At 43.6% G+C, this 22,616-nt stretch overlaps 2 protein-coding genes across 2 annotated transcripts; both read left to right on the top strand.

The window, feature by feature from the left end:
- The first annotated feature begins 1,023 nt into the window (after window positions 1-1,023).
- LOC121459837 (cofilin-1-like) lies at window positions 1,024-1,704 on the top strand. The gene has a single exon (XM_041669866.1). The coding sequence runs from the start codon at window positions 1,024-1,026 to the stop codon at window positions 1,522-1,524; it is 501 nt and encodes a 166-aa protein (XP_041525800.1). The 3' UTR covers window positions 1,525-1,704.
- Window positions 1,705-15,186: 13,482 nt separating this feature from the next.
- Window positions 15,187-17,861, top strand: Fbxo48 (F-box protein 48). Its single transcript, XM_041669961.1, has 3 exons — window positions 15,187-15,207; window positions 16,870-17,210; window positions 17,528-17,861. The coding sequence occupies exons 2-3, from the start codon at window positions 16,956-16,958 to the stop codon at window positions 17,687-17,689; spliced, it is 417 nt and encodes a 138-aa protein (XP_041525895.1). The 5' UTR covers window positions 15,187-15,207; window positions 16,870-16,955; the 3' UTR covers window positions 17,690-17,861.
- The last annotated feature ends 4,755 nt before the right edge of the window (window positions 17,862-22,616 follow it).

Here is a 22,616-nt window from a genome sequence, read left to right as displayed (position 1 = left end):
TAGGTCTGCCCATATTGGCAGTTTGTCAGTCATTTTCTTCTGTGTCCAGCAGAATGTCTGGCAGACTCTTTCATGAAGCAGGAATCCTGAAGGACTGTCTCACCTTCTTTAGGCAACTTCAGCAGTCATTTTTCTGTGGGTCCTCGATGTCCAATTCATCAAGCAGTCCAGGCAAGAGCAGTTTCTTGCCCAAATGGCTAGGAAACTCCAGAAGGAAACTCTTCAATGCCCACCATCCTCTTGAAATAGAATGGTACTACCAGGAGCAGATGTGTCTCATTGTCATGAAAAGTCCTAAATTTTTAAAACATTTTAAATGTCATATTCTGTTAGTCTTGGAGAGATCTGAAGAATACCTATCTAACTGAAATATATCTCTATATATCTAGAAAACCTAACTAACATGCCTACAAACTTGACTATTATAGATGATTATCTATTAACCTATATTTATTAATTATACATTACATTTTTATATGAGTTTCACAAACACAATAACTTAATCAAAGCAGAAATATACATATGACAAAATTGATCTTAAATTTGTATTAATAGACCAAGATCTATACCAATGCAAAGTATTATTATCTATAGCATATCCCCCTTTAAATGTAAACAAACTTTTATAAATTATACTTTGGAATTTGGGTGTAGTTCTTTCCAAACTGCTTCCTGCTTTTTGTTGAGCAAAGTAATTTTGAGGGTGTTCACGGCGGCCTTTCAGGGGGTTTTGGTCCATCAAACCACATTAGTCTGGAAGAAATCCACAGGTTCTCATCTTCTGTGAAAACAAAAGCAGAACCTCTTTTCCAAAGCAACATCTCCTTACCCCAAATTTTGAAGTCAAGATACCTTTCAAGTATATATGTTGGGTTAACTTAGCAGCCCACAATATGAAATGTCTCTCTGTACTTAAATCCTTCACAGTCAAAAAAATTTGAAAATAGCAGTCGGATCCTGGTAGCAGCTGCGGTGGCTTAGTTCTTCTGTAGCTCTCCCCATCTCCCTTTCGCTTCCGGAAACATGGCCTCTGGTGTGGCTGTCTCTGATGGTGTCATCAAGGTGTTCAATGGCATGAAAGTGCACAAGTCTTCCACGCCAGAAGAAGTGAAGAAACGCAAGAATGCAGTGCTTTTCTGCCTGAGTGAGGACAAGAAGAACATCATCTTGGAGGAGGGCAAGGAGATCCTGGTAGGAGATGTGGGGCAGACTGTGGACGATCCCTACACCACCTTTGTCAAGATGCTGCCAGACAAGGACTGCCGCTACGCTCTCTACGATGCCACCTATGAGACCAAGGAGAGCAAGAAGGAGGACCTGGTGTTCATCTTCTGGGCCCCGGAGAGTGCACCCCTTAAGAGCAAAATGATCTACGCCAGCTCCAAGGATGTCATCAAGAAGAAGCTGACAGGAATCAAGCATGAATTACAAGCAAACTGCTACGAGGAGGTCAAGGACTGCTGCACCCTGTCAGAGAAACTAGATGGCAGTGCCATCATCTCCCTGGAGGGCAAGCCTTTGTGAGCCGCCTCCAGCCCCCTGCCTGGAGCATCTAGCAGCCCCAGACCTGCTCATGGGTGTTGCAGGCTGCCCCTTTCCTGCCAGACCTGAGGGGCTGGGGTGGATCCCAGCAGGGGGAGGGTAATCCCTTCACCCCAGTTACCAAATGTCCCCCCCCACCCCCTGGACCATCCTTCTCCCTCCACCCTGATGGTTCTGGCCTTTCCAAACTGCTTTTGATCTTCTGATTCCGCTTGGGTTGAAGCAGACCAAGTCCCTTCCCAGGCACCCAGTTTGGAGGGAGCCTGACCTATTTTTTTTAACGACACCCTACTCCTTATCCCCCCATCCCATGCTGCCAACTTCTAACCACAATAGTGACTTTGTGCTTGTCTGTTTAGTTCTGTGTGTAAATGAAATGTGGAAATGACCCTCCCTTGCCAGCTGGTTGCCCTCCCCTTCCCCTTGTTCTCAGCCACTCATGAAAGCAGGACCAGAAAGGGACCTTCAATTGAAAAAAAAACAATAAAAAGGCTAATTAACAAGGAAAAAAATTGAAAATATCACATATATATATATATATATATATATTCCAGATTCTCAGTGTATTTTCCATCCATCTTTATGTGGCTTATTATCCTTACTCTATTACTTTTCCTACAAGTTTATTCTGTCTCTTTAAGATTTTGTTTTATGTTTTTTTAAAATGACTTACTTTTTTTTTCTAACTCTCTATACTCTTTTTCTTCTCTCTCCCAAACCCACATACATTTATCCACACTGTGACCCATTTAGAGGTCTTTTTTTAAAATCTGGATCTGTCTTTATTGTGTATCTGTAATTATTTTCCAACCAGAAGTGCCTTTTCTTTTAATGCTAAGCAGGTGTGGCTAGGACCAAGGCTGCTTTGTCTTTTAGCTCCACCCAGTCCAACATGGTGGAGGTCTGTTCACTACCTCTGTGAGCCATGAACACCACCCCAGTTCCATGTATACAGCAGGTCTATGTCACACCATTAAGCAGTTTGTAAAACGCTGCTCACAAAGCCCATTTAAATGCTCAATCTCCTTAAAGAGCCAGGGTTCATGCTGGCAACACAGCCCAGGAAGCCACCATTTTAAAACTGTGGTGGGTGGTTTTTTTTTTTCTGCTACACTGAATCAGGAAGACTTCTCTTAAAGCAATCATGCCTCTGCTTGCTTCTAGCAAACAGAGCCCACCCAAGAAAATGTTGCTACCAAAGGGCCATGCTTAACTCCGTTCTTTTGTATCTAAAATTCATTTTTAAGCTTTCTCAGGTTTTACGTGGATACAGTCAACCACGTTGGTGTGCCAATTTGTGGACAGAAGGGTATTCTGCATTCCCAGAATACCTGAAATAATCCCACAAAAACTATATTATTTAAAGCACTGATTGGTCAAAAATTTAAGCATATTTCTGGCTAGCTCTTATATCTTAAACTAACCCATTTCTAATAATCTATATATTACTTACCAGGTAAAGTTCCATCCAGCATCTGTCTTCAGAGGGACTACATGGCTTCTCCCTGACTCTGCCTACTCTCTCCTCCTCTATCTGCTTGGAATTCCTGCCTTGCCCTATTCTGCTAAGTCATTGGCTGAAACAGAAGCTTCTTTATTAATCAATGGCAATAAAAACATATTCATAGCATACAAGGGGGAATCCCACATGAGAGCCATGTGTCAGATTGGGGAAAATTCAATGTCATGTCTGTCTCCTCCCTCCCTCCTTCTGTGTGTGTGTGTGTGTGTCTGCCTTTTTCTGTGTCTCTCTTCTCTGAGTCTATCTCTGTGTGTGTGACTCTCTATCTCTGTCTGTGTGTCTGTCTATCAATCTCAATCATTCTACCTTGGCTTACAGAGTTAAGTCAAGCCATGGAACATAGGGGGAAAGGAAGGGAACATCAAGCCACATGTCGGCCCCGGTTGGTGATAAGCCATTGGGTACTGAGGTTGCTCTAAACCAACTCTTTGGGTTCCAACTGGTGTTCTGGAAAAAGACTGCCCTGGCTAGTTTTATGCCAACTTGACATAAGTTAGAGTCATCAGAGCCTCAAGTGAGGATTTGCCTGCAGAAGATTCTTAATTAGTGACCAATGGAGGAGAGCCCAGCCAATTGTGGGTGACTCCATCCAAGACCCTGGGTTCTATAAGAAATTGGGCTAAGAAAAGCATAGTAGAGCAAGCTAGTAAGCAGCAAATCTCCATGCTCTGCTTCAGCTTCTGGCTCCCAGTCTTTGCCCTGTTTGAATTCCTATTCTGGCTTCCTTCAGTGATGGATGACAATGTAGAAGTATAAGCCCAATAAATCCTTTCCTTCCCAACTTGCTTTCTGGCCATGGTGTTTGGTCGCAGCAACAGAAACCCTAAGACAAAGACTGACTTGAAGTAGCTGTTTCTTTGCATTTAAAAGGGTCTTGATGAAGCCACAGAGAGCCAGGTGCCCAGACTATAGAGAAGGAAGAGAGAGAAAGGCAAGGGCAGCAGATGCTTGTGTCTCACTGAGCAGTTGCCAAGCAGCGCTTGCTGTGCTGATAGGAACTGAGAATCCTAAAATCAACATGTCAGTCTGCTGGGCTCTCCAGCTGTGAGCCTGCAGCACCACGGTGAGATGCCAGAGACTTGCAGCAGTGCACATGGAGTGGAGTGAAGACGAATGAGTTCTCAGAGTACACCCTGACTGTAATCATCCCCCATGTTCTGCAAATACCTCTGTTCTCAAATTCTTCTCAGTGTTTGTCTCTTTGAAGAAATATTTCCATTGGGGGGACACGGTGAAAGGAACACTGGCCTTGGACACATGGAGTTTTGATTATAGGCTCAATGCCCAGTAGTGTTCATGATTGTGGTCAATTAATTCAACCCTGATGAACCTCCATTCTCTCACAAATAAAATGAAGATAATACTGCCACTACTGTCTGAACTGATAGAATTATAGAAAAATTCTATGAGCTCTGGGACACAGTCTGCACCTCTCAGGTCTCCTTCCTGTTCCACAGACAATCCCTCAGCAGCTCCCAAACCTGTTCTCAAGCACATAAAGAAAAGGCCTTTAGGTAAGATGCTGAACAGTGCATAAGCACATGGAGCCAGCAGCTCTCCTGTACATTCATCCATGAACAGAGTGTTTTCTGCCTCATAACATGGACAATTTCTATTCCTCTCATTATGAATACACTGGCCTCGAGCCAACAGACTCCACAGGCATCACGCGTTATTACCGTTAGGCCCTGTAGCAGCTGTAGGTATAAATTTTATTCATTACTATGAGGATCATATCAGGAAAATCATAAAACTAGAAGGCTAGACTCTAATCTACTGTAGAGGAGTACCACTAACAGATGTCTTCGGGGTTCGCAGTGAACATTAAACAAAACAGTTCATGACAAGAGGCTAGCATGGGTCCCAATTCTAAGTACAACTAAAATTACTTTCCTTTTTCTAGTCTGTCAATATTTCTGTCCTTTTCTATATAGATATCATTAAGGGAAAAAAAAGCCAAAAGCCAAAAGAAATTCAAATGCATTAATCAAATATCTTCCTTATTTTATAGACAGTTTAACTTAGCAGGTTAGACCAAGACTGTGTGGCTACCCCGTGCTGCTCCTCCTGTCTTTTCATGTAGTGAGGTCACAAGTGCACAAACACACTGACTTAGGCTAGGAGCGGTGCACTGGGGCGTCTGAGCCGATGTGCTATGTTTGTGTACAGCAGACTGCCATCTGGACAGACCAGAGAAGAAATGGTTTCTGGGAAAGAAGAAAGGGCTTCCTCCAGATGCAAGCTCTATCTTCTTCTACTCTATGTGCTATCAGTCAGGAGTTCCCTGAAGAGAGCCAGAGATCCTCTCCCAGCATGGGAATACTCCTCTGTTATGCTATCAATAAGATGATAAAGGGTCACCCATAAGAAATGATGGACTATTTTATTCTCCTTGTAAAAATAATAGAAAAATATTATCATTTAAGGAAACAATCAGAGACAACTATCTACAGGAAACTGTAGGGCAAGCTGATAGTAAATAGTAAAGAATGAATCCTATTTTTTTTAAAGTATATGTATTTGTGCAGCATCCAGATCAAGCATGTAGGGTATGTTCCAGAATGTACTTTGGTAGATGCCTGACACAGCAGCTAATACTGAGCCCTACCCACAGCAGGCCTTCAGCAGCACTCCTGCAGCATTGATTGCCAAGCAGCGGCAGTGAATCCGTGCTTCAAGTTTCACACCCTGGGATCCCCTTGGCGTGCCTACTCGTTCCTTTCAGAGCCATTTTTAAGCAAGACAAAGGTATCCTCCTGAACACAAAGCCTGGACTATCAAGACAGTGCTTCTCATCAGTGAGATGACTGCTGAGAAGGTGGACAGTGTATACTGCATGGGTACCTTGAACCAAGGGAGAATTCATTCCCTGGGCAACAGTTTACCATGACACTTGAAACAACTTTAAAAACGGGCAATTTAAAACTTACTTATTTACTAACAAAATTAACTAATATTTAGTTTTAGAACATTCTACTTCAAATTTTCAGGTCACAGTTGACACAGTAACTGTACTGTTAAAAAGACAAAACTGTGGAAAGGGGAGGACTCCAGTAGCCACTTCCAGGTTTACTCTGTTATCGTTTGTGATGTCTTTGTCATTCTAAAGAAGGCTACTTTTGTGTCTAATGTGAAGGAACTTTGTTAAATGACTTCAAGAGGGTTCAGATTCCACCACAGCACTGGTGGCACATACCAAAGCCTTGCAAGAGTCTTGAGAAGAGTCTTAGGGTGGGATTTTCTTCCCGCATTCCCAAAGGCCTGACCTACAGTTCCCAAGCACAGCTTGCTGCCAGGAGAGCATTGTAATGTGATTACTGGTATCGCAGAAATGCCTAGGTATATACCGTTTTCATTTTCTGAAACCGGGAGAAGTCTTTTGCATGCAGATATTGTCTGTGCAGTGTGGGTCCCTGTGAAGGACTGGCTAGCAGTCTTGTGTAACAGAATCACCCTCATCAAGCATTTATAAATCATCAACCTCAGACTCCACTCACCACTTCGCTAGCAGTTGAGAGCTGTCTTCTCCTGCTGGGGCATATGACTTCTTTAGTCCCATCCATTTTCGTGAGCTCTACCCACACTCTCCCTCCCTGATAAACATCTCCTAGATCCCAACCACGCACATCTCTCCCTTAACCATGCTCCCATTAACCTGTGTCTGTGCAACAGGGGTGACTGTGGCCTTTCTACTCATTCCTGTCTGTCCCCATGCCACGGTTTCTGCAGACAACAAACCCTGCACAATGGTTTCCACTTCAAATAATCTTTCATCATTTATTTAACTTGAGAGAGTAAAGGAGAAGCTATTTTACTATTATTTACCTTGAGAGGTTAAGAGAGCTAGAGTTCCGGGCAGATCGACTGCATTTTGGTTTGTTGATGTTTACTTATTTGGGCTTTAGAACCCTGGAAGAGGAGAAACTCAAAGCCTGACAGCTCCTTTACTGGGATTGGACAATGAAGAGTGGTAGTCAGAGCCATCTCCCTTTACACCAAGACCCAAGTTCCCGGATAGACGGTAAAGGGATCTGTCCACATCTGACTGGGTGGAAGATTTGTACAGGTTATAAAAAGCTAGCTAGGCCTCCATGGGCCATCTGAGAACCACCACTGTTGCTTCCCTCTCAACCTTGTAACCAGGAGACTGGCGTATCCCATCTCTCACCTGACCCCTACCACCAAAGCAGAGAAGGGACTCGGTCTGAGCTCTGAGTTATGTCCAAAGATCTAGATCCAGGGCAAGAAGAAGATGAGACTCTATGATTTGGAGTAAATATGTCTTATTTATGTCTGCATTTAACCAGGAACGAGCGGCAGGCTCACCTCCTTCCACTTGTACCAAGCTTGTTGGCGGCACAAGCTGAAGCACTGTATCCCCTTCCCCACATAAAGAGTGCTGAGAGGAGCTGACCGCTTCTTCTACCTTGCCAAAAACACCTCTGGATTCCTTGAGTCTGTGTTTGCCCTGCCCCTCACAAGCATGGGTCAAGGGCAGGACCAAAGTCAACATAGTTTATATTCCCTACAGGATCCCTTGAGGGGCATGCTTAATTAGAAACGCAGAGAGAAAATTAAGGAGTTAGATAGGATTTTCCCACTAGTGTCCCAACGTTCTATCAAAAGAGTAGAATTTTTTAATCAACCGATCCATTATTTTATTTATTTTGTTAATATGTGAAAAGCCATGAGACTCTGATTAAGTAAAATCCAAAGTAGGTCTCAAACAATAAATTTTCAGCTCCTTCTCAGGATTTATTTTTACTCGTGTGTTTGTGAACATATGAGTGTGCACTATGTGTGTGTCCTTGGAGGTCAGAAGAGAGCATAGGATCCCCTGGGTCTGGAATAAGTGCTGGGAGCTGAACTCCAGTCTTCTGAAAGAACAGACAGCACTCTCAACTGCTGAGCCATTAGTGAAGTTCCTTCATTGTTTTCTTATTGTAAGGATAATTCATGCAAGAATTTGAACTTAGAAAATTATGGGAAAGTTTAAATAAAATATTGACGCACCTGCCAGGAGCCAACATTCTCTCTGCATGAGAACACAGCCAGCACACAGCATCTGACTCAGCTGGTGACACCCAGCCTAATGCTGGAGGAGAGAGCAAAGTCGGAAAGGTGTGTCTCCTGCCGCTAGGAACCTAGGAACGCACCTCAGAGCTTGTCTTCACCACTGCTCAGTTTCTGTCCCTCTGGCTTGTTTCCCAAAGTACCTAGGAAATTCAAGGACAGCGCCACCTGATGTTTTGTCTACCTTACGCTTCCTCAAGTGCTAAATGGGAGGCTGGGAGGAGGTGGAAACTTGTTTTTTGTTTATGTTTTTTTTTCTTCTTTTCGCAATAAAAAAATAATAAAAAAAAAATATTGAAAAAAAAATTTTAAGAATTTTATGACACCCCCCCTCTGTGTGTGTGTGTGTGTGTGTGTGTGTGTGTGTGTACCTGTGCGAGTACCACAACACACATGTGATGATGTAGAAGTCAGTCTGTCCTTCCACCCTATGGATCCCAGGGATTGAAGGTCAGTCACTCACTCGTGCTTGGTGCCTGGTACCTTCACCTGCTGAGCTGCCATCTCCCTTCTCCGCTTTCAAACGTTCTTTAGCTACAGGGCCTTAGAAATGGAACAGTTTTGAACTTTCATGTTTTGCTTTCTGGGATCTATTCAACACAATTTTCAAATGTTCAAAATAGTGATAGCAAACGCTTAGTCTAGTCCGATCATTGCCTTTACTCGGGTCACAAACACCAGGCAGAATACCTACTCGGAACAATGACGAGTTCTCAGAAGTAACATTGCAAATGAAATGGTGGTGAGAATTCTGGGCCTCCTTTGTTAGTGGTCTCCTTTGTAACTCAGTTGGTGTTTCTTGTTCTCACTCCCCCCACCCCCAGCCCATCACTAACCTTCTGATGCCTTTGCCTCACTGCTAATGCTGCCCTCAAGGTAACCTAATGCTGCCCTCAAGGTGACCACCAGAATGGTAGGTTTAACTTGGCTCACTTATTTACATTTTTAGTTGCAAATAAAGCCTACAGTTCTTTCTAAGGGGCTCTAATTGTGTCTAATTGACCAGGATGCTTTTGAGTCTCTCTATTCCCAAACATTCTACAGATTTTCTGAAGGCTAACTTTCCTCTTAACTGTATACACTCCAGATTCTTTCCAGCCCTTTGAACCTATATCAGACAAGGCTCGGCTCATTTCTTCCAAATTCTCCTGTCCCTCCCATGCCTTTCCCTTACATCTCTGTGTCATGGCTCTCACTGCCTGATCACACTGTTCACTGTGTTCTTGGCCTGTGACAGTCACACTGGTACCAGTTCTTAAATCATTTTGGTCTATATTTTGTGGCATAAGATTAAAGGAGAAAAATATAGAATATTAGCTTGGGAAATCAGAGTAATCAATGAATGGACTGTGAAATAGAATCAATGAAACGTCATGAAGAAATGGACAGAAAAGTAAGTGGGGTTTTGTGTCTGAATTTCCAGAAGGAACTCATAGTCAGGGTCGGACGTCAGAGGGCTGTCGTAGAATAGAAAGACTTGAAAAGTACCCACTGAATAATGTCATTAAAAAGGTACTAGACCCAAGCAGAGGAAGCTGTCTCACTGAGAAGTTGTGCTGGCCAGGAGCCAGGTGATGCTGGACGCCAACTGCACATAATGGAAGACGCTTAGATTTTAGAATCACCCAGGCTTGCCCAGAAGCCCCTTCTGGCACTCACTAGCTCTCTGATCTCAGACTAGCAGCAACTCAGAAGCTAAAAGCCCTCCTCTTGTCCCGATGTCACCTGCCCTGAAGGGTAAATGCGAGCATGGCAGTGCTGGCATCTGTCTCATTCCTCAACCGTGATCCCTCCATTATAGCTGCTCGGTGCAATATTCTTTCTCAGATGTCACAGCACTAGCCATCCTGAGGAGACTTCCAGGGGAAAAAAAAAACAAAAAACAAAAAAACGTTCTCTGTTGGCCATAGCAATAAGTCTCAGAGTTGGGAGCTTTCAGTTGTAAACCTTAGAACTTTCCAGTTATAGAACCGATCAGCTCAGTGTGAGGTTCAGGAGGACGCTGCCAGCCTCTGAGAGATTATCTGTGCTCTGCTTCCTCCTTTTCATCCTTATCACCCTGACACCTCTCCACTGCACCTAACTGTGTGGCCTTCCATCTTATGCCCCTGTAGCCCCTGTGCTATCTTCTCCAGTAGTTCCTCTCTTCCTTCTCTGCCCCTACAAGGACCTGTCTCTCATTCAGTACCTTGTCAGCTTCTCCCTTCACACCTCGGACGTTTATGTATCCTCAAGACTTTATAGCTTCCATGCAGAAAATACCCAGGCTCACATCTCAAATCCTGTTCCTCTTTGGGAAATATAAATTACTGTCACACACACACACACACACACACACAAACAATTTCTTCTTAACCCCATTCTTATCCGGAGAAGAATACACCCCCATATCTTCAATTAAGACCCATGGCCTGGCACTACTGAAATGCCATTTGGGATCCATATTGAGCTAGCAGGTCTATTTCATTCTCTGTTTGCTGGTTCTAATAGAGAATTGTGTGACAGAGGCAGAAGGCCCAGCTTCCCATTGCCCCCTGAGCATTTCTCTGGATTGGTGGGGACCTGGACTCAGGTCAAACTGAGATTCATGGTTGCAATGCAGAAAAGAATTCAGGGTTAGCCAGTTTAAAATGCAGAGTTAGGATGAATAAAGATGTCTTAGTATCAGCTTTAGAGTGAGCATTACTATAAAGAGGGATGCTCAGAAGAGAGGAAAACACACTCAGAATGATATGATCCTCTCTGAGAGTGGCAGGGTAAGATATACCCACATGCAGGTATGAGCTTCGAAGGGAAGTCTCGGCTCAATGTCTGTTACAGCATATAGGATGTTGGGGGAGGGTGAAGATACTGTCTTCAAGATGGGCTAAGAAACGCCATGAGATTAGCTGGTGCTTCCCTGGGGCTACCTGGCATGGCTACAGCTGAGAAGTCTAGCTCACAAGGGTACAGGAAGGTAGAACATCTTTACTATCACAGACGATGTTAACAGTTTTGGTTGAGATACTCAGAAAATGACTGGAAAAAAGAGGGTGACCGACCCAAGGTCATATACATTCAAACCTCAAGCCCAGCAGGCGTGTTGTGAGCTTAAGATAAAACATATGGATACACAAAAGGGATAAAGTCCGAGCTCTCTGGGCAGCCTTTGTAGCCAATGCTGTGCTGACTCCTTGCTGCTCTGATGGTGAGAGACTCAGTAAGACCCTGGAGTGAGCGGCCCTTCTCATGTCCCCCAGATTGCCTTGTCTCTCTATGCTTGCTGACACCCACACCTGTCCCTTTGGAGGTAAGCTTGCTCTTTCTGTGGAGCAACAAGAAGAAGGAAGTGAGCAGAAGGGAAAGGGACAGGGCAAAGACTGAGAAGGAAAAGAATGACCAGAAGGGACTTGGGGGAGAAAGGAAGAAACTTAAGTTTAAGGTGAGTCAACCTTGGGGCAGGTACACTACAAGGTAACTTTTAAAATTCCACTTGTTACCAGAAAACATCAGCTTGGAGGACCAGGACATCTGCTGTTTAAGACAGTGTCTCCTAAAAATGACAGGGACACTTCATTCGTAATACCTCAACAATGTGACAGTTGAATAAGACCCCAAAACAGACGCACCAATAGACAGCTAATACGATAGTGGAAAATCTTATGCGCTTTCTTACCCCTAGGCAAAAGAGTATAGGCAACCAAGGAACACAGGGAAAGAATGAGTGTTCTCCAAAGAAGAGCCCCTAATTAGTTATCCAGTACCAAGTAATCAGCCCTGAATAAGTAACACTGAGCAGAATCTGTTTATACATTTAGATGTGAGTGTGTGTGTGTGTGTGTGTGTGTATCTGTGTGTGTATAACAGTAATACAAAAGGTCATGATTTCAAGAGTAAGTAGGGGAATGGGTGCATGGGAGGGGCTGGATTTAGGAAGAGGAAAGGGGAAATGATGTGATTATATTTTAATAAAAAATAAAATTAAGTAAGAGTCAGGCGGTGGTGACACACGCCTTTAATCCCAGCACTTGGGAGGCAGAGGCAAGCAGATCTCTCAGTCTGAGGCCAGCCTCTTCTGCAAAATGAGTTCCAGGAGAGCCAAGATTGTTACACAGAGAAATCCCATTAAAAAAAAATAAGTAAAACAAAAAAATTCTCTGGGGAAATATATGAAAATGAGTAAGTATTTAAAAGATGCACGACCCATGTTTTTTGATATCTTTATCTCAGCAACATGGCAGTGTGCTTGTTATAATAGTTTATGAATAGGCACATACAGTGCTTTCTAAGGTGCCCAACCAATGCTGTTGTTTCTTTGAATGTAGTTCTTAAAGACAGCTCAGCATGTCACCGACATCTTCATGTTGGAGCACATTGTGACGCAACAATACACTAAGAAAAATTGGCATTTTCAAATATCCAGTTTTTAGTCTTCCAATCTATGAATGCAATGATCCCCATATTAAGTTTTAGTAAATTTTTAAAAAGTCTTAGTTTTCATGACCTCACCACTCCTCCTCCTGACACCTCTCAGCTTACTACCACCCTCCCACACCCCCCACCCCGCCCCCAGTTCTCCTACTCACCTTTTCCTCTTTACTCTCATCTAGCCTTGGACTCCAATTGGTGCTGCCATTTCCTTCTGGGTGTGAGCTACCCATGAATGCTTGCTTGACCTACCAGATGACACAGTTGTATAGAGAATTCCCTACAAGCCAGCCATCAGCTATCTTTAACTCCTCGGTTCCAGGGGAGGCTCTTGAACTAACCTCCCCACCCCCTTCCTGTAGGCTAGAATGCTGGCTGACTTGATCTAGCTAGTGTAGGTCTTACACAGGCAACCACAGCTGTTGTAAGTTTATAACTGCTGCAGCCCTGTCCTGTCCAGAAAACTGTTACTAAATTTAACACTGCTACAAAGCTCTGCTCTTAGGAGGAAAAAAAAAAAAACTCCAATAGGTCGATGGTGCCCTCTTCTGGTTAAGGGCGACATTGTTTCAACACAATGACAATGTTTAGCCTAGACAACAGGTTCAGAACTTTTCTAAGGGAGCATGAACTCTAAAATGACAAGGAATTTTAGCCAGCAATGAAAGAGGAAGATCTTGAAGCAGAACCCCCAGATGAACCCCACTTACTAGCTTGCTTTTCATGCCTTGCTCAGTTTGCTTTCTTCCACAACCCAGGACCACATGGATGACATGGCCCACAATCAACTCGGTCTGTCCACATGGATTCTATGATCAAGAAAATGCTGCCACAGATTTGCCCACAGTCTGAGTGGGGCAATTCTTCATCTGAGATTTGAGATTCCTCGTGATCCTAGAGAAGCTAAATAAGAAGGTGAACCCAAAGAAAAACATATAGGCATCCTCCTGAATATTAACCTTCATCAGGCGATGAAAGGAGACAAAGACAGAGACCCACATTGGAGCACCGGACTGAAATCTCAAGGTCCAAATCAGGAGCAGTAGGAGAGAGAGCACGAGCAAGGAACTCAGGACTGTGAGGGGTGCACCCACACACTGAGAGAATGGGGATGTTCTATCAGGAACTCACCAAGGCCAGCTGGCCTGGGTCTGAAAAAGCATGGGATAAAACCGACTCGCTGAACATAGCAGACAATGAGGACTACTGAGAACTCAAGAACAATGGCAATGGGTTTTTGATCCTACTGCATGTACTGGCTTTGTGGGAGCCTAGGTAGTTTGGATGCTCACCTTACTAGACCTGGATGGAGGTGGGTGGTCCTTGGACTTCCCACAGGGCAGGGAACCCTGATTGAGGGAGGGGGACTTGATCGGGGGAGTGGGAGGGAAATGGGAGGCGGTGGCGGGGAGGAGGCAGAAATCTGATAGAAAGAAAGAAAGAAAGAAAGAAAGGAAGGAAGAAGACTTGAGATTCCTTCTTCCAAGGTGTCAAACTGACAAAAACTCCCCAGCACACACATTTCCTCTGGGATGTGGTTTGGATCCAATTTATGTTCTCTTTCTGAGAGTAGCTCTCTTCCCTGGGCTCTCACCCCAAGCTAAGTTCCTCTCAATGAATCTCCGGTTTATCTCAGACATTAACTGGGAGTGTGGACAGTAATTTACACTAGGTAATCAACTCTTCAATTGTGTCTTCTTGGTTGAGTCAAGGTTTCCGGAATCCATAAAAAGATATATTGAGAGTTTCCCTATGAGACCATTGCATGCCTTGGGGTGTCCCTAGTGATGCTCTCTGACAAAGTTAGGCTGAACAAGCTCTTGGCTTCAGCATCTTTATAATCAGAGACTTAGAAATTGTTCAAACTAAAAGTAGTAAGGTTGAAATAAGAAGACGAAGTTATAGAGAAATGCAGAACTAGATGAAGGATTGGCAAAGGGATAAACGCTGGATGCTAGCAAACAAAGGCTGTGCAGACCAAAACAAAAGGTTCAGGTAACTTAATAACCACAGAAGCAGAAAAGTTTACGATTCCATAGCAAATAGCAGTCTCAGTAGTCCTCGATATTCACTACAGTTTCTGCGAGACGCACTGCATTGAGAGTCAAGCTTCCTCTCAAATATTTACTATAAAGAAACTAAGTAACGGAGTAACACGATCTTATCATCTAAACATTTAAATAGCCACCTGTCCAAGAAAAAAAAAATAAACACTATGTGAACTTATTTTTCAGTGACCTTAACCACGTCAGCACGTCCGGGAGGGGGCGCCGAGGTGGATAAGGGAGCGCCTCCTGGAGAGCGGGAGACTAGGAGAGCGAGAACCTAGGTGAGCGGGAACCTAGGCCAGCGGACCCTCGGCCGCCGGCAGCCAAGTCTAGCTACCAAAACACACTGGCACTGGGAGTCCCGCCCTTCTAGAGTTCCGTCCACGCAGTGGCTGTCACTCAGAGGGGACTCTGGACCTTGTAGTCAACAGCCGCCTTTCTTTTCTTCTCTTTCGGGGGGTATGAAACCCAGGAAAAACTACCAAGCCCAGAAGGCACCGCGCACCCCGAGTGGGAGGAGCGGAGGACGAGAGGGCGGGACGAGAAGGCCTTCCGGAAAGGATTCAAATTCCAAGGGCTAAAATCGCGGGAGGAGCCGACAGCGCCGGTTTTTAGGTAGGCGAGGCTTCCTTATCCTTCCCTGACAGGAGCCGGCGTGCTCGATGGCGGTCAGTTCTTCAGTCAGCACCCGTCCTCGCAGCACACAGGGATGCGGCTGCGCTTGGCCCGATGGGGTTGGGCTCCCCGAAAGCTAGTCTAGCCGGGCAGTCCCCTACTCCTAGTGACATTTGACAGGACTGATGGGTGGAGGGGCCGGAGATGGCCCGGAGGTTGCGAGCCCTTCCCGCTCTTTCCGATCGCCCTGGTTTACTTCGCAGCACCCACAGAGGGGGCTCGCCACTGTCTGTTACTCCAGTTCGGGGTTCCGACGCCCACGTTTGGCTTCCGCAGGCACTGCAAGCGTGTTGTGCTCAGACTCACATGCAGGCAAAACACCCGTACACATAAAAATAAATCTCGGAAAGGTGGGTGGAAGGACTGACTGAATTGTTCGCCGAGGTTGGTTCAAAAAGAAGAGGAATAATTTCCCAAGCATCCAATAGAAGTAGTTTAGAAGATTCCTACTGAGATTTTGGGGACTATGACCAAGGAACCACAGAATATTCACCTGTAAAACTTCTCCCTATTTCAAGAGGGATTCTTTTGACAGAAGGCAGCATTTCGTTTCTAATGAAAAGCTGGGAGAAGCAGCAAAAATTTGAATGTACTGTAACCTCCTAAGAGGAGTTTCTTTTCACAATTGCTGCTTTGGCTTTAGTTTGTGTCAGTGGGGAGACGGGAGAAGATTCGTGGCGAACATTTGATCTTGTGTTTTTTTCATCTTGTTTTGTCCGCCAAGCTGCTTTCTGTCTTGTAAAACCATCTAATGGAAGTCCCCTGTTTAATACAGCCCCTGCTCAAGGTGATGTACCCAACCGTGCTTCCAAAAGCTTGCACTGTGATCTTGGAGAGTATTAATTAGCTGAAATCAGGCCTTGAAATCATATGCTGTTCCTAAGCTGAATTATGAACTATTTGGATTGTAGGTATCACTCCCTGATAGATTCAGGGACAGTCATCCTTAGCTCAAAATCGTTCACGTACGATAGATTCATCTCTAAAACCTTACCCTTAAAGTTTAATTGAATATACGAACTTGTGCAACTGTAACCAGGATTTCCTTCTTGTCCATTTTAGGTAAGCTTATGTCAAGAGCAAGCACCTGTCCACCACATCCAAGTAATAAAATGGTTGCTATATAAATGACTGAAAGTCCAGCCGGTTTGTGATTGAGTCAGGTGAAGAGGTCAGTGGTAAAGCCTTAGTTCACACACACATACTTTCAAAAAAATATTTGAAGTCGTCCTTAAAGTAGCCATTATTACAAAACTCAGTAAATACATAATGCGGAGAATCATTTCCTGTTTTTAAAGATAAGGCTTCCCGGGAGTAGTAAGAAACAGAATATGTCGAAGTAACCATATTTCCTAAAAAACGTTCAAACAGAAGGGAGCGTGTTTATTGTCTCCCACGTACAATTGAAGTGTGAAGCCACTGGTTTTCTTCACGCCACCTTTCTAGCTTCACGGAATACGGGAGAAACCCAGGCAGTGTGTTTCTCGCAGACCGAGAGGCTGAAGTCAAGAAATAGGAAGTTCTTTAAATCTCAAAACTTCCTGACTCAGGATGTGTGGTTTGATCTGAAAACACTGAGCGCATTTAAACTTTGCCCTGTAGGTTACCTATGAAGACAGTTGACTAAAATATCAAACTATGAAGGAAACGTCCCCCAAGAACAGTCACCTGACAGTTCCGAGTCCAGAATGGATGCTGCTGACGCTGAACAGGCAAGAACAGCGAGTCATAGTAGTTTTGTTGACCTGCTGCCTCCGGAAGTCACTTGTAAAATCTTCAGCCAGTTAGACATTCAGAGTCTGTGCAGAGCTTACGAGACGTGCCAGAGTTGGAATCACATGATAAAAAACAATGATGCCTTGTGGAAGCCTCACTGCTTGACCGCGAGAGCTGTGTGCCCGAGAGAAATCAACAGTGACATCGAACACAATTACACCTGGCGGGTAAGTTTCATTTCACCATCTGTTGTGGTTTTGAGAGGGCGGTTGTAGCACAATGAGGAGAACTCTAGAATTCTGCCTGGAGTAATATGACTATAGAGGAGTAGAGTTGAATCATTTCTCTCTCTCTCTACTGGACATAGTCCCCAAGCTGTCTTCCACAGCCTTGTATCTCTCTCAGATCTTGAAGTCAAGAACTTCCCTTGTTGGGGGGAAGTAAAGAAGTCCATTTCTTTTATTGCACTTTATGAAAACGTACATATATATGTACTAGCTAGCCACTCTGCCAGAGTTTTGAGCGATGGTATCTCCCTTTTCAGGAGATAATCAAAAGAAATTACCAGAAGAGCAAAGTGAAACGCGCGTGGCTCAGTGGAAGATACAGCAACATACGTTCTCCTCTGAACCTGCCGAAAAGCTTAATGTACCCAATGGATGGGGATACGTGGGGAGAAATTCTAGATGTAGAACTGAAAAGATAAGTTGAAGAATCTCAGTAGATCTCATGGCTTTGATCGCACATAACTAAAATGACTGGAACTTCAAGAGACCTTTTAAAATCTGATAATGTTTTTCTCAGTTTTAAAAAAAAAAATCTAGCATTTAAAAGAAAACTGAGTTGACCATGAAGCTTTGTTTGTATTTTGCACTTTAGCTAAAGTTTTTTCGGGTTTTATGCAGTGATAAATCTTGAAATGTTATTTTTATAAAAAAAATAGCATGATAGAATGATTTTGAAATGTGCTGTTTCATGTATTTGTGTTAGACTGTTGTATTACTTTAAGTGATAGAATTGACTGTTATTTTCTATTTTATCCTTCAAGAAACTTACTTAAGGATTCATTATAAATCAGTATAGATATAGACTTGTCTGGCTTATATCAAGTGAGAGTAGTTGCAATATATGTAGATTAGTAATAATAACTCTATGGTAACAGTTTTCAATTCAGTGGAACACACTGAATTGTCAAATAGTGAAAGCTAATTTAAAATGTGTTGAACCTAAGGTTTATTTAAACTTGATCTGGTCTTGAGATAAAACTTAAATTAACCTTTACATTATTTTTCTACAAACCTAAAATTGGTCTCAGAAACTGAGACTGTGTTTGAAAAGCTGCAGAACACATAAGGACGATTAGAACCACCAAAGGTGGTCTACCTTAGTCAACTACATCCAACATCCCGGTCGCGCCACCTAGTGGACTCCTAGATGTTTGTCCTTTTTTTTTATTTATTTATTAAAGATTTCTGTCTCTTCCCCGCCACCGCCTCCCATTTCCCTCCCCCTCCCCCAATCAAGTCCCCCTCCCTCATCAGCCCAAAGAGCAATCAGGGTTCCCTACCCTGTGGGAAGTCCAAGGACCACCCACCTCCATCCAGGTCTAGGAAGGTGAGCATCCAAACTGCCTAGGCTCCCACAAAGCCAGTACATGCAGTAGGATCAAAAACCCATTGCCATTGTTCTTGAGTTCTCAGTAGTCCTTATTATCCACTATGTTCAGCGAGTCCGGCATGTCTTTTCCAAGCCCTATTTGATCTTGTTAAAGTGTATCTTTGCAAGAAGGGGCCTTTTTTCAACTTTGTTTCTCTTTTTTAATAAAAGGAGATTGTGTAGCAGCATTTCCTCTAACAGGTTGTAACACTTGAATCTGTAAGCCATAGTAAAATGTGTCTACAGATATCATCAGGTGCATGGAGTTTTCTATAGTTATTATGCTTTAACTTTCTGTTGCTGTTCTGTTTCTACCTGCTAGGACTAGACTGATTTAGTCCTGCTCACGATGCACTATTTGAATGTGTGAAGACAGCCGGCCTGTCTCTTCCTACTGTCTTCTCCCCCTCTTTCTGAGAGCCACATGTCATACTATTTATTTATGAGTCTGCTGCTCATGCCTCTTAACAAATGTGTGATTGGGGAGGAAGATAGCCTGCTGATTTCCCTTAGGAAGAGATAATGGAAAAGCACTTTGAAATCTTGAGACCCCTGGAAGGGAATCAGTAAAGCACTTACTGCATGCCGGCTACATGTATATGCGGGTATTGTGAGCCATGTCCTGTGACGAGCCTTCTGCCTTTCGCATCTCTGCTAGGAAAGAATGGCCCAACCAGGAGGAATCATCCTCCTCACTCACGGCGCCCTCTCTGTCAGCCTCCGTGTTGAGGCTCAGAGTGGAACGTGACTGAAACCGCCTCTTTCTTAAGCTGGAAGACAGAAGGGATGGCACCGTTTCCTACCACACAGAGAAGCGGGCCCTCAGTCAGAGAGCACCCAGCCAGCAGAAACAAAGGAAGCAGGAGAGAGGGTGATGGTAACAGCTGACTCGGTCAGTACCCTTGTCTAAAGAGCGTAAATTGCACTAGAAACTAGAAACTACCATAGGGCTTTCTTACTGTTGGACAAGTGTCTGACACTTGTGGTTTACCTTAGTGTCTTAGTTTTGTACTCGGAACCCTACCTGCGGGGCTCCCTTTGCCTGTTTTTCAAGGATGTGATCCTTGTGGTTTCGTTAACATCTTTGTTTTAGAGATCTCAGCCCTTGCTTTGACTCCTTCCTTAGTCCTATGATTTTGTGTCCCAAAGGCAATCCCTTGCCTCAGATGTCCCCAGCATTCATTTCTTTCTCCAACTTCTATAACTTGTTCTTCCCACAAAAAGTTGAAACTGCTGCTAAGATACAAGTAAATTACTTCCTAATGTGTTTGATATGTGTTTGTCCTTGACTCATCTGGCACTCAGTTCTTGCCGTTCTTGGGCTGGAGGCAAGCATCTCATTTCTCTTTGCACACTCCAGCCAGTCTCTGAGTGTCCTTTGGAGACCGACCGTCCTAAAAGATGCTGCTGTTTGCGGAGGTCAGACTGTTGTCCTCTTCTTCACTCTGAACAGCTACTCCCCATCCTCACTGCCATTGAGGGTGCTTCTGGTGCCTGGATTGCTGACTCCACATCACACTTGCCCATGCTCTTCCAGACGCGCCTGTGCCAACCTGTTGGCATCGCAGCTGAGTCGCTAATACTGGAGCCAGAGCTCATTAAAGCAGCAGATCAGTTACTCCTTTGGCCCCTGCCCTGGAGCATGGCCAGGGCTCGAGGTATCTCACCCCGTTTCTGCTTCCCTCATCCTGCGATCATCCAGCCAAAGATCAGCTCTTCCTGCTTTAGTTGTCTGATATCGGAGAAGCCCAGCTCCATGTTTTCTCTCTCTCATACTTCTTACCCTTATTTGAAGCTGACACGGCTAAGACACCCTGCTGTACTCCTTCCTCTCACTGCTGATAGATCAGTCTTCCTAAGAGCCCTCAGACTAGCGTGTCACCTCTAACTTGGGTCATTTGCTACGTTCAGGTAGAGAATGGCTCTAAAAGGGGAGGCCCTTAACAACGCACCCTGGCCTAGCCCTGTAGCCTTCGCTCATATAGTTCTCCATTCTGTGTCTTTCAGTTCAGTCAGACGGAATAGCAGCTGCAGCTGCCCGGCCATGCTTGCTCCCTTATGTCTGCCCCACCGTACAGGTCATGTGATAGACACACTTACAGGGTTGTCCTTCCTCCACCATCAGCTCTTGACTTGGCAGAGTCATTTACCTCTAGCCCACCCATACCTGCATTGTTCTGGATTACATTATTCTTCTAAAGTTCATGTATATTTTTCTTTATGACATTCTCCTCAAAAGCTATCACACTATGTTGAGTTGTCTGTCTACCTGCCCCTATGGATTATGAATTTCTTAGTGACAGGAACTATATTTTAATTTATTAGAATTTTTTAGTAACAGCTGGGCAGTGGTGATACACGTCCCAGCACTCGGGAGCCAGAGGTAGGCGGATCTCTCTGAGTTTGAGGCCAGCCTGGTCTACAAGAGTTCCAGGATAGGCTCCAAAGCTACAGAGAAACCCTGTCTCGAAAAACAAAACAAAACAAAAAAAAATCTTAGTAACTTATATCATATTCAGAATGTACAAAAATGTATTATTGTGATAATATAAAATGTTTTATTTTAGCAACAAATTATGATTACTGGATAAGACTGTATTAAAATGCAAAATATTGTGCAATGTATAAGCTACTCATGTTAATGTTAAATTATACATGGTTGTTTAGTCATCAAAGGTGTGTGTGTGTGTAACTTAAAGTGTTTTGCTATATTTTTAATAAGCACTTGAAAATAAATTCAGTTTTTAAAACATCACATCTCATTATCTTCTGTTATTAGCCACCCCCAGTGAATTTCTAGTATTTCCTTTGCAAGGTAAGTGAATAAACCTCAAGTTCTTTTCTCTTTTGTTCAAGCCATTCTTTTTATAACAAGGAACACTTTGCAACTTGAGTGATGAGTTGTATGGTAAGGGCTTAAAGGAAATACTCATTTATCAAGCCAAACCATTTGGGAACATGAGTGGGTGGAGCCAATGGGAGGAAGGCGTGCCTCATTAATAGATAAAATGTCGCAATGGCTGCCCTGCTGTGTGATGGGGGCAAGATTAGTAAAAAGAAGTTTAAAGTTTTTCCAAATGTTTTTATTAAATCATAATCAGTTTGATTTACTATTTTAAAATAAACTTAGAAATCTTTCTCTTGTTATTTCTGGTAACCCAGTCTTGGAAAATTATCAGAAAAAAAAATGCATAGGAACTATAGACCTTAAGACTTGTATATGTATAAACCTAATTTGAAAAATATAGCATACACCCAACCATTTTAATTCCCCCTTTTCTGTGATTTTGTGTTACCCATTGTCTGACTTAAAATGTTCTAATGTTGTTGGCAAAGCTAAGTTGAGTCAAAACATCAAGACAAATGAAGAAAGTGCATGAAGTGGACCCACGTAGTTTTATTTAACATCAAGTCAAAATCCCTAAGATACCAAACAAGTGAAATTAGGCCCATCGTGAGCAAAGTTGGTTATGTACGGTAGCCAACATTCCTTGGATGCCTGCCCTGTACCAGTGTTGAGCTTGTGGGTGGGTGGGTGCCTCTACCCCCCACCCCCCGTCACTTTATGAACTAAGCACTGAAATAGAAACGGTCTTGCAGCATGGCCATTGCCACTATCAGAGTGTGTAAAGCAAGGTGAGTGGCCAACTGAGTTTAGATGATTTGTGTGGTACTAAGAACTGAAATAGAAACGGTCTTGCAGCACGGCCATTGCCACTATCAGAGTGTGTAAGGCAAGGTGAGTGACCAACTGAGTTTAGATATTTGTGTGGTACTGCTCAAGTGGGTTTTAATCCTTCACGATGAAAGACCAAGAATGTTGTCGTCCCCTTCTACTCTGAAAACTTTCCATCCCACGGAAGAGCAAATATATGTATATGATGACTTATGTATGTATGTAATATGTGATATAGATCTCATATCTATAAGATGATGACTATATATGCATCTACATTTTTTTTAGAATTCTGGCTGAA

This window comes from Microtus oregoni, unplaced genomic scaffold (genome assembly GCF_018167655.1).
Source record: "Microtus oregoni isolate MIOR12 unplaced genomic scaffold, Mior012 000019F_ref0000042, whole genome shotgun sequence".
Classification (NCBI taxonomy): domain Eukaryota; kingdom Metazoa; phylum Chordata; class Mammalia; order Rodentia; family Cricetidae; genus Microtus; species Microtus oregoni.
This window is presented reverse-complemented; position numbering and strand designations above follow the sequence as displayed.

What these genes read in the sequence shown, in the direction of transcription:
- Fbxo48 (XM_041669961.1), top strand. Translation starts at nt 16,956, where the DNA reads ATGGATGCTGCTGACGCTGAACAGGCAAGAACAGCGAGTCATAGTAGT. An exon ending in AACACAATTACACCTGGCGG is followed by an intron (nt 17,211 to 17,527) that starts GTAAGTTTCATT and finishes CTCCCTTTTCAG; the next exon opens with GAGATAATCAAAAGAAATTA.
- LOC121459837 (XM_041669866.1), top strand. Translation starts at nt 1,024, where the DNA reads ATGGCCTCTGGTGTGGCTGTCTCTGATGGTGTCATCAAGGTGTTCAAT.